Source organism: Podarcis raffonei, chromosome 3, assembly GCF_027172205.1.
Source record: "Podarcis raffonei isolate rPodRaf1 chromosome 3, rPodRaf1.pri, whole genome shotgun sequence".
Classification (NCBI taxonomy): Eukaryota; Metazoa; Chordata; class Lepidosauria; order Squamata; family Lacertidae; genus Podarcis; species Podarcis raffonei.
This window is the reverse complement of record NC_070604.1, coordinates 88,230,960-88,243,315: the sequence shown is the minus strand read 5'-3', so window position 1 is coordinate 88,243,315 and position 12,356 is coordinate 88,230,960. Positions and strand designations below refer to the sequence as shown.

Genomic DNA, 12,356 nt, shown 5'->3' with positions numbered 1-12,356 from the left:
ACGCTAGGCATGTTTACTCAGAAGTAAGTCCTATTGAATTCAATGGGACTTGCTCCCTGGTAAGTATATGTAGGACTGCAGTCCTGGGAACATTTTTGATTTGTGGCTGAAAATGGCAGCACACTGAATAGTTATGAGACCAAAGCACAGACTTGTTTGTTGCCGCATCATTTCTTATTGCAATTCCTACATCAATAATAGCAACAGGGCTGCCCCTGAGGGAGATCAATAGGGTAATTATAAAGGCAGAGGGCAAAGTGCATGACACAACAGCTCTCTTCTCCAACAAGCATATGATCAGGGAGCTCAGGGACACTACCATCTACCAGCATATGCTGCCCGAGGCAGTTGCCTCACCTGCCTAATGGTAGAACCAGCCCTGTAAATTATAGTTATTATTTCTGGTACTAAAAGGGATGTGGGTGGCACTGTGGGTTAAACCACAGAGTCTAGGACTTGCCGATCAGAAGGTCGGCGGTTCGAATCCCCGCGACGGGGTGAGCTCCCGTTGCTCGGTCCCAGCTCCTGCCAACCTAGCAGTTCGAAAGCACATCAAAGTGCAAGTAGATAAATAGGTACCGCTCCAGCGGGAAGGTAAACGGCGTTTCCATGCACTGCTCTGGTTCGCCAGAAGTGGCTTAGTCATGCTGACCACATGACCTGGAAGCTGTACACCGGCTCCCTCGGCCAATAAAGCGAGATGAGCGCCGCAACCCCAGAGTCGTCCATGACTGGACTGGACCCTTTACCTTTTTATCAGTACTAATATACTTTCTTCTTAACCCTCTGTGTACTGATACTTTGTGTAAGTACTTGAAGGACACTTCAGCACTTTCTGCCAAGGCAGCTCTGGGCTCAAAATCTAGTTATGCTTTCAAAACAATGCAAAAGTTTTGACACTCTGATCAGGATTGTGGAGCATTTTGGTTGTTTAGAAATAATCCTTAAAAACTGAGAACTTCACCACTAGGCCTGAATGAACTCTATACTATGTTCATTGTACTAGTGTGGTTTCTATTACACAAGAAAGTATTGCATATTGAGGGATCTAACAAGGTTTCAAGTAGGTGTGATTGGAGAAAACAATTAGGAAACAAAGGCAGTATTTGGTGAAGGTGCAAGTCTCCTGCTTCATGCCTTTTACCTTAATTTGCCTCTGTCTGCACCCAAACCAATTCCAAGCCTTGTCACAAACTTAAACTACTTAATTTTTACAAAATAGGGAGTAGAAGCCCCACAAGTGCAACACGTTGAGAGGAGAAAGAAAGGAAAACAAGTTCTGAGCAAAATGTTATTTCATCTCCACTTATCAATGCTGTCTGGTCAGTCATTTCCCATAGCAACCCTCCAGCACTGTATTGTATCTCATAATTAGGGTAGCCAGATACAAAAGAAGACAGGTCCATTGGACTTTTAATAGTTATGTTGGAAGGGGTAGTTTCTGTAGATTGGAGCTTGAATAGTAAGTTATATCTACTGAGATCCCTTCTTTTACACAACTATTAGAGGTTCAGGAGCCCTATTCTCTTCTGCATCTGGCAACACCATTCACAACTTGCCTCCCCCTAGCATGCGTGGAAGTAGTAGTTGTGTCTCTTCCCCACTAGAAAAGCTTTCCAATAAATCTCCCCTGTGCTGCTTTTCAACACTACCCTACTATAATTTACCAACTCAGCTAGAAGGAGTTGTTCTTCCCTTTGGCTCAGGTATCTGTCATCAACTTGTTATATTGCTGGTGTGGAATTCAGAAATGCGCAATTTTTATTTTTTAAATATATAAATATATACATAGATATAAAAATGCAACCAGCTGGGGAACTTGGAGCTGGGGAAAGAATCTCTTCCACACGCAGACTACTTGAGAACATTTTGGCCTGATCCTGTAATGACAGTGCTGAAAAGCAACAGAAAGTTTGTGTGAGTCATAACTTCCACTCAAAAAAACCAGAACTTTTTGGTAAAATATGTCAGGAGGGGCAAAAGAGAGAGCTCACAAAAATGTAATGTGAGTGCCCAGCTTGAATGCCTGTCTTAGGTTAGTTGTTATCAAAGAGAAATTGCTTTCCTTCATGCAAAGGTTGGGTTATTACCTGCTGCCTCTTCCTCAGCATGTTTCTCCCTTCACATTATGTCTGGCCAGGACTTGCATTCCTCAGGTTATCTACCAGCGTCTCTGGCTCCAAGTATCCAGAAAGCATGACGCATGTACATAGTCCTGTCCCAGTCCCTGAACTAGGCTAGGATCAACTACTGTGCATAGTATTCCTGAAAAACTCTGCAGTTTTTTCAGATGCTTTGCAATTCCTGGATATAGCAACACATCAGCTGTTTCAGACAAATCCCAGGCCCAGCACAGGTTGAAGATCTGACTCTGTTCTGATGACTGCTTGCATCGCATGTCAAGATCCAAACATTTCACACCCACCAATGCAAAAAAAAGAAAAGTGTTTATTGCAAACATTGTCATTCCAGTGAAAGAAAATGTGCACGCTTTTGCTGGGGACATTTACTTTTCCACTTGCAATAGTAGAAGTTTCCAAACATTTTAATCAGCTTCAGCTGATGCACCAGCTGTGGCTATATCTGGATGGAGATAGACCTGCCACAGTGACCCACTCTCTGGTAACTTCCCATTCAGATTATTGCAATGTGTTGTATGTGGGGAAACCTTTGTAAATGGCCTGGAAACTGGAGTTGGTAGAAAATAGGGCTACATACGGTAAGTATTAACTGGGACTGGGCAATTTGCTCAAACGCCAGTCATGTATAAACTGCTAGTCTGTTTCCAGGCCCTGTTCAAATTACTGGTCTTAATCTTCAAAGTGGTTGGGTACCAGGGTATCTGAACATTTGCCTTCCCTTCGGAGGCCCTGTTCCAGGTGCCCCAACACAGGTGATGTCATTTGGGTGGCCATCAGAGCTTTTTATGTGTGATGGTGTCCCTGTTGTGGAATGTTTTTCCCAAAGAGCTTTGCCTGCCACCTGGTCATTGGCATGCCAAATGAGGGCTCCCCCTGGCCTTAAACCCTCCCTATTACCCCCCATATGTGATATTGCTGTTTTAAACCACTGTTTATATGCTATGTACATGTTTTTAGTCATCTGATTTTATTCTCTCTTCTGGAAATGTTTAGGCTGCGAGTTGTAGTTTTATAATATTGTTAATTTATGACATTGCATTTTACTTTTACTTTGCCATTTTATCTTTGAGAGCCATGTGTGTGTAGTCTTATAGCTATTATAATTATATGGCCATATAATTATATATTTATACTAGATCCTAGAAAGGCCCATTTAACATGAAGAAGGGAGAAAGGAAAGGAAATTAGCAGTCTACCATTCCCACATCTCCAGATAAAAAACAATCATAAAATAAAATGTTATGAAGCAAATATAAATGAAAGCTGGAGAGCATAAAAAACGTATTTCCTAGAATTGATAGTGCTGTCTCCTTTAATCTGTGAGAACCTTTCTTCAACCCACTTTTGTGGCAGATTGATGCAATTAGTCATGCATCTTTCAAATCTGCCTTGCGTAGCATTGAATTTCCCTGGAAGATCCAAGTTCAAGTTTTAGCTAAGCCATAAACTAGTGGGAATAATAATACTCATTTTCTCATCTGTAACTTGAGGTCTCTGAGTCACAGCGTGACCAGTCAGGGCCAAACCCACAGAACTGTAAAGGATCAAAAAGTGGCCACAAGGCCAGACAATCCATCTACCAGTCTTCTTCCACAAACCAACCAACCTATGTAGTCCAAGCCACAGTGCACAACAAACAAAGGTCAGGTCTGCTGCAGCAAGGTGTTTACAGAGCAAGTAACTTGAGATTTACTGGGACTGATGGAAAGATGTACTTAAAGTTCCAAACTCCTAGACATTAGAAGAACCATCCAGAGCCCTCCGTAGGCTCCCATGATTTTAAGAACCATGCCACCATGATTTAAAGTTTTCACATTAATGAGGGTTAGAAATGTGTGTGTGTTTTATAATGGATGTGAGTTGAGGTCCTCTATGGTATTCAGAAAAACATCAGATGATGTGCAGACCACCCCAATTACAAGCCACTGCCATTGAGGATTGTAGTGCAATCCACAGCCACACAGAATTACAGACACCTTCTTGATCATACTTAACACTTAACTGATGTAGCCAATGTGGTTCCCTCCAAATGTCATTGGACTCAAGTTCTCGTCTTTCCTCACCATTGGCAAGGCTTGCTAGGGGGTTAAAGTCCAACAGTATCTGGAGAGCCTCATGTTGTCTACCCCTGACTTTATTATTTATTTCATAAAAATTGTACACTGGTTGATTGTTTAAAAAAAGCCGTTTACAAAAAGATAAAACATTAAAATCAAACAAATCAAACGAAAACAGATTTAAATTCACATCAGCATTTCTAAGCATCTGGGTAGGCTTGCTTAAACAAGAATGTTTTTAGCAGGCACCAAAAATGCCTTAATTCAGCCTTTGCCTTGAGGCTGGTGATGCCTTGAGTCAGCCTTTTGTCAACCTGGTGACCACCAGATATTTTAAACCACGCTGACTACGACGGATGGAAGCTGTAGACCATCTGGAGGGCACCACGTTGGCTGACTTAACTGTTCTCAGGGCTTGACTCTTGAGACCATACTTCTGTCTGCAGACTTAGGGCCAGGTTTGATGTAATGTCCCTGGCTTAATAAACGGTACCGTAATTCAACCAGGAAGGAACGTTTGGTCAGCACGTTTCCACCTTTCCTTCCTCTCGTTGCATGGTGACTTTGGTACTTTAATCCTGGTCATTACAACTGAAAAGGGGAACTGTGATTTAATGTCAGTTCACTAACCAGGGATGGTAAACCATAATCAAAGCATGGTTGCTGCACTGCCATCAAACCAGTTCCCTGTTTCAGACACACTACAATGTGGAACTGTGGCTTAAAGAGATCAGGAAGAGATACAAGAGCCTATGCCCATCTACCAGTCTGCTTCAAGCATTATTTTTGTTTCTTGTTAGAAAGGGGCAGCTGTCTTGACGCGGACCTGTGCACTGGTTGCTGGCCTTCTGCTGTTCCTTCTGCTACCTCCTCTGTTGTTTACTGCCATAGAAGGCTGGACCTACGAAGAAGGGTTCTATTATTCTTTCATTACTCTTAGCACAATAGGCTTTGGAGATTATGTAATTGGTAAGTAGTTCAGACCTATTATATACAGAATGTTTTTAGACTTAGATAAACCAGTAGGTTTATTTAGTTTGGTTTTCTCTCTTCCTTTCAGTAAGCTCCCATGTGTGAGTTCCTGTTATGGGCAAAAAAAGTGGCCTTCTCAAGTTTGAGTCTAATAACAACAAGGAATAATACCCTGTTTCTTCAGCTGAAAGCTGAAGTGTCAACATTTGCTTCTGCAGCATAAGCTGAAAGAGGCAGCCCTACTTGAGCATGAAGGGCCCTTTGCTCTGAAGCGCTTATGTGCTTGATTACACAAACACAGTTTGTGAGAGAACAATTTTTGGCTTCACTTCCACAAACAACCTTATGGCACATTGCTGTGGTGCCCTTTTCAGTGAGGGAAGCACTTAACTCTTTGGGAAAACAAGCACCAAATTAATCACTCAGGTTTAGAACAATCCGTGTGTGAGGTGTTTCTCACACAATCCCATGTAAGTACGCATGTGCACACACACACACACACACACACCTAGAGAGAGGAAAGCAGCCCTTTCCTAATGAACCACAAGCAGCTCTCAGATGAAAAGAGGCATCAACGGATGGTGCATGACACAGAATATGGCATTAATCCCAGTGAGGCAGTGATTTGAGGGCATTTGTTTGAAGAAGAAGGTGGAAAAGAGCAGTGTATACAGTATATACTTTTTAAAGGCCATATTAAATTATATAATGAGTAAATTAATTTCATTTCCCTTTGTAAACGAGTCTTGATTAGTCCAAGATACAACTCCATCTCCATTATGGTATGGCCTGGGCCTTTTGTTTTTTCCTTACTACTTGCATGAAAATAGGCCCTAAGGTTGCAGGTCTTGGATGCATCTCCATCAAGAGCCCTGCCAATGGAATGTGGACTTTGAATCAAAACAAGGTGCAAAATGCAAATTCTACCTCCACATAATGAGCATTCTTCTTTTTTATGCTGGTGGCTATGGGCAACTGGCTCAACCATTAGGAATCATGTTTCTTAAGCTACATTTCCCTGGTTCATTTATGCTATACATTCCTGGGTAATGAAATCATAGTTCAGTGTGTCCTTTGGGTTGGTCTCTGACCTGGATGGTGTCCTATCTACTCTTAGATGCTCCAGACACTGCAGGATTTCGTTTTTCTCAATCACCAGAGTGTTCTAGGCTCAATCCTGGTTGATTCGGTTCATTGTAAAATACTCATGTTTCTCTCTCAAGGGAGTGACATTTCATACCTCTAAACAGCTCGAGTCTTGTTTTTCCATAGGCATGAACCCTGAGCGTACCTACCCATCCTGGTATAAGAATGTGGTGTCTCTGTGGATACTCTTTGGGATGGCTTGGCTAGCCCTGATTATCAATCTGTGCATCAGCTTGCTAGAGAACTCCAGTGGCCTCTGCCGGTGCTGCAAGAGAAGGAGCAGAGACGCAGAGCAAGAGTTAATAAGTGGCAACCCAAATGTCACTTTGGAATCTAAAGATGGGCAGAACTGCAGCACAAAGGACACTAAGCCTGCGGAGCCAAATTGAATGGCATATATGCTTTATTCCACCAAAGTATTTTGGCTTTTGCTGGAGGGAAACATCCAGCTGGGCAGCCCATCACCAGAGCACCATTTCGTGGCACTGGCAGAAGTGTGGCTATGTGAGATCATCCAACTCGGACCAGAGTGGAAATCAAAGTCTGCTCGTTGGGTTGTTCAAGGACTGCCTTACATATGATTTCCTTTCTACATGCAGATGAATCTCTGTGTCAGAGGAATAACAGGGCCTGTGCCATCTTAGCTGAAGGGCTTTTACATCACTGCAAGCGTGGGAGTTGGAAAACCATGAACATCACTGTGCAATTATGGCAATGTGTGGGAGGTTTCCCCCCTATATCAAGGTTATTTCTGTGTAGGAAAAATGTGAAGTGACTGTCTCACCTATTAACCACTGCTCAAAATGCTGCTGTGGTATTGCAACCTATTGACTTTGTAGGGTTATCTGCCCAATAGAAGGCTGAGCAGATGCTGCCACAGTCCTTGCCTTTAATAAAGAGCATTTGTACTCCAAAGCGTGGCAGGTTCTGTTGCATATACTTATCTCAGGTAACTGCCAAGGGGCTAGAATAAAGTCAACCGGTGCCACTCTCTAGAACCAACACCGTAGATCCGCCTTTCTCAACCTGTGGGTCCCCAGATGTTGTTGGACTACACCTCCCATCACCCCCTAGCTAGCAAGGCCAGAGCTCAGGGATGATGGGAGTTGTAGTCCAACAACATCTGGGGAACCACTGCCATAGATAGAAGTGGCGCGCCAAGTGCCCCACTCTCAACTCACCAAGATGGTCCAGGTCAACGGTATCAAAAGTTGCTGAGAGAGTGAGCAAGATCAACAGGGTTGCACTTCCCCTGTCCCTCTCCTGTTAATGGTCCACCCCCTCTGGGTGACCAGGACTGATTCAGTCCCAGCTAGATAATCTGTTTCCTCTAGGAGGGCCTGGTGCTGCACAGCCGCTACCACCAGAGCCCAGGCCAATGGAGCAGTCACAGTGCCACTACTTTAAGCACAGCAGGCACCACCTTTGTCATTGAGAGCTCACCACTTTCCCCACACTATATGCAAGTATCTTTTTTATATATATGGGGCAACAGGGTTTGAGAACTTACCTGCTGAATCAGACAAAGGTTCATTTGGTCTGGTACTATCATTTCACTATCATGTCTGCCAGTGGGGATGTGATAGCTGTTTGTTTCTACCCAGCATCTCATAAGTGGTGGCATCAGGCTTGCCATTTTTAGATATTGCGTGCCAATAGCCATTTTGTTGGGGCTCAGTTGGGCGGGGGCCACCCTTACCTTACTAAAACCACCAGAGTCAGACGCAATATCCATAAAGGCAGGGAGGAGGGGGAAGAAGAAAAAGATGGCAGAGGGTGCTAGTGGTAATAATAATAATAATAATAATAATAATAATAATAATAATAATAATTTTTATTTATACCCCGCCCTTCCCGGTTCAGAAACCTGGGCTTAGGGCGGCTAACACTAAATTTTAAACACTTAATTGCAATACAACCTAAAAGCAGCATAGAAGCCATAGAAGCAATAGCAATCCTGTCATGGAGGCAGCAGCTAATTCCAGTTTCCTTCATTGGGAATAAATGCCTATGAGTGAGTGCACCAAGGAGGCAAGAAATTGAAAAGCATATGGAAAGCAAACCCAGAAGATGGATGAAAGAAAAAACTGTGTTATAATATACCGTGGTCATTCTGGCAGAGACCAAAGGGGCTTCCTTCCTGTCCCTATCTGGAGAACCACAGGCTTCCCTTCTCTGGGCTAATCAATGTTAAAGTGATTTATGCTTGTGTCCATCACAACATTTTCTGGAATGCTCCCCCCCCCCCCACTCGCATTTCATTTATGTACCTCTTCCACTGGCACCCTCATCCCATCCATCTGCACACTTGCACCATATTTGGCTGCTGGTGATTTTGATGCAACTAAACAGCATTTGCTTCTTTTCCCCAAACTCTAGCTTTTGTACCATTAGGCATTGTCCCATTGTAATTTGATCATCTCACCTAATCTGTCTGCAAAGATCCCGTCAGCACGTCAGATTCTCTGTTGCTTCCGGCAAGTTTCTGCTGTTTCCCAGGGCTTTGGAGTGGGGTGAGGTATTCCTAGCAGAAGGAGATTTGTATCATAAAGGGTGGAAAAATCACCCACAGAACAGTTGTCTGCCAAAACCGGGAAGGTTATTCGTTCAAGGGTGACTAAAGAAAAACATGCCCACTCAGCTGCTTGTTGCAGATGACTGGGATTCTTCCACAATCTCCATTGGAAAATTACAGGAGATACTTTAAGGTCTTTAAAAGGTTTCTTCTGAGGCCATGCATGTGGTTTTGCTTAAACAACCATGTAATTAATTTTTTTTTAATACAATGCTTATTGAAAGTTCCGCAACCAAATAAATAGTTCACACCCTGTGAAAACATACATTAGCATTCAAAACAAGTGACCAGAAAGTTTAAGGAAATTCCAGCACTTGTTTCCCAGTTTCTAAAGAAGCTTTTTAGATTGCACAAGCACTTGAAAGTGAACGAAGTTATCATGCATCAACATTATGCTTGGGTGCAATGGTGGTAGGCAAGATATTGGCCTGGTTTGTACATCATGTTGATCCAAACTATGGCTTAGTGCTAATGTACGAGTTTAGGATGAAGAGTGAGATGATGAAGATTATAATTATAATCATAGTTATAATTAATGTAGTTTACTTACTATTTTTGTGTGTGTGATTGTGGTGGAATCCTAATCAATAAAGATTATTTTCCAGCTCACCCCACCCCCTCTTCCCCCCATAGGCCTCTATTATTCGCATGCACCCCAGCTATCATTCTCAGAAGAGTTTGGCATGGCTTGTGTATAATTTCCCAGACAATCTTCCTTTTAGCCTGCAGGGCAAGCTCTGCATAGTTTCAGCAATACACCTAACTAAATGTTGCCATTCAAGACATAGGCCTGGTTCACACAACATGGTAAGACAGAAACTATAGCTTTGGAGGATCACATGAGAGAGGAGCTTGTAGTCTCTTTGGTCCTCTCTGATTCTTTTTGTTCATTTACATACTGAGCTATGCGAAGGTTTGTCTTAACATGTCATCCGAACCCAGGCTCATGTTTAATCTGTCCCCTCACTAACCATGACCCATAGGCTGTAGGCAAGGTTTGTTCTTCACTTAGCCCAGAGCACACTTAGTGTGGGAGTAAAAAGGGGGGAGGAGCCAGGTACTTGTGCATTTCTCTCCCACAGCCCCAGTTGCCCATGGTTTGACTTAGCTAGCTTATAACATACACATTATTCTCAATTACCGTAAGAATTTCTCCTGCATACTGTAAACACCAGGCCTTAGGATACTCCTATTTTTCTGAATTCATTAGACTGAGACATTTGGACACTACATGATGCCTCTTATACAGCTATTAATAGCAAAGGAACCCTTTTTTTGGATCTGCAAAATGTTCCAGAACTGCCCCTTGCTTCATTAATTAAAGGGAATTCAGATACTGTTACAACCCTGGGCTCAACATTAAAAATCACTGTTATTTTAAAACATTAAAAAAAGCATTTCTGTTCACCTCACTGTATATTTTTTGTGACTGAATTTATGTTTCCACTGCTTTGTCCCATTTGGAATATTTTAACAACTTCAGAGAATCCCCAATGAACAAACAGGGTGCTGTCCAAACGTGAGTTTAAACCAATAAGCCTTAGATTAGGACATGAAAACACTAGCCAGCTTTCAAAAGTTTAGAAACCAGGAAAGAAAATATATAAAGCAGCAGCACGTGTACTGTTCAGGACCCAAGACTGGTCATGGGTGGTAGAATCATTCCAATGTAGGAAACATAATTATTTCGAGTTCAAAAAGAAAACTTCCAAGGAAAGCAGCAAAATGTCAGCCAGGATTTCAAAGGAATACACCTAATGCTTCTCATGCCAGAGCATATTTCCAAAACAGCCTCAGACAGAGCTATTTGTCCAAAGTAATTTCATGGGTGCAAAATCCAGAATCTGATACAGAACCTGTGTTCCCAAGAATCTCCCCTTTCTTTCCAGCCTTCATGGCTGGGAAAATGTTTGTCTTTCAAGGCTTCCATTCATTCATTTACCTCTAGGTTTCACAAAGGCATCTGGTCTGCCACTATGGGAACCGAGTACTGGACTAGATGGGCCACTGGCCTGATCCAGCAGGCTGTTCTTATACAGGCGTCTCCCCGCTTATGCATGTGACCGCATATATAGGCTTGGCGCTGGAAAATAGATTCAAACCAGAAAATAGTGGGAGAGAGCTGGAGAGTCCTCGTGGCTCATGAGGAGACCCTCCCCAGAACCTGAAGAGGATGTCAGCGAGGGTAGAGGAGGTCCTGAAGAGACCTGAGGCGCAGCAGAGTTTTGTTTATGCTGTTCAGCCTCCCCGCCTAGCAGCTGCTCTATGGGGTAGTGCAGCAGCAGCAACTTTCCTGTGCGGCCTCCAGCCGACCCCAGTGCTTCAGCTCTGGTGGAAGAGAGAGTTGTGTGGAGAGAACTGGAGAGCAGGGGGAAAACAGGTGTTCAGAGGGTTGTTAGAGGGTGCTCCCAACTTAACTGATTTTCACTTACGCACGTGGCACCCCAGAATGTAATCCCCACGTAAGTGGGGGGGGGGCACCTTTATACTTGGCAAATGTATATGCTGCTTTTCTGGAAACAGCACTCATTATCATAAATGTTCACACACTACAAAGCAGTGGCAACTAAAAGGGCACATAAATACAATGATAATACTGTACACAGAGAAGAACAAGGGCATGGTCTGAGGATACATGATACTGCCTTTCTGAAATTAAGCAAATCTGGGTCTGATTAGTGCTAGGATGGTAGAATGCCTAGGAACCACATGTACACAATCTTGGTTTCCATGTCGCATGAAAAGGGGGGAGTATAAAATGTACTAAATAAATAAAGGTCCCCTTACTACTCCTGTCATTTACTTATCCATACATTTCCCCCCCAACCACAGCATAGCTCCTTTCTGTAGGTAAAGGGTGAGGGGCCAGTGTCCATTACACTATTATCAAAATATGCCCACAGGCTCAAAAGCCTTGGCAGCCCATGGTCTCTAGCCAGTGCTAGGAAAGTTTGTTTTAAAAAGGAACTAGCTGCAGTTCAAGTTCATCGTGCCCCAAAAGGGACTAGTTTGGTTCGAATTTAAAAAATAAATAAATCCGTGGCCATTTTTTAACAGCATTGGAAATGTAACAAGCTGTGGTGCTCAAGAATACATCAGGACCACACACAGGTAAAAAGATGTCTGGCAGACATCATTTCAACAGGTGCGTGCATTTCCATACTAGAAAAGGCTTGCACTGTTTAATTTGTGCTAGCCACACACCTATTGAAAGACACAGTGAATCATTGGCTCCCACCCCCGGCCTCCGAGCCTGTACTTCCTGCTGCAAGAAGCACCGGTTGGAAGAAGTCCTGAATGCTGCAACCTTGTGTCATAGGGGAATTTCCCCAGTCTCTTGATCGTTCTGATCGTTCTTCTCTGAACCTTTTCCAACCCTACAAAATCATTTTGGAAGGGGAGGCAGTCAGAATTGTGCACAGTATTCCAAATGTGGCAGCACCTTAGATTTCTGACATTATGTCA

The 12,356-nt window shown here is 43.1% G+C and overlaps 1 protein-coding gene across 1 annotated transcript in view; it reads left to right on the top strand.

Moving 5' to 3' along the window:
- The window catches only part of KCNK17 (potassium two pore domain channel subfamily K member 17), a 28,358-nt gene extending 18,863 nt beyond the window's left edge, over window positions 1–9,495 (top strand). The window contains exons 4-5 of the mRNA XM_053382933.1: window positions 4,999–5,167; window positions 6,443–9,495. Of these exons, the coding sequence (XP_053238908.1) occupies window positions 4,999–5,167; window positions 6,443–6,705 (432 nt within the window). The 3' untranslated portion in view covers window positions 6,706–9,495. The remainder of the gene's footprint in view (window positions 1–4,998; window positions 5,168–6,442) is intronic.
- The last annotated feature ends 2,861 nt before the right edge of the window (window positions 9,496–12,356 follow it).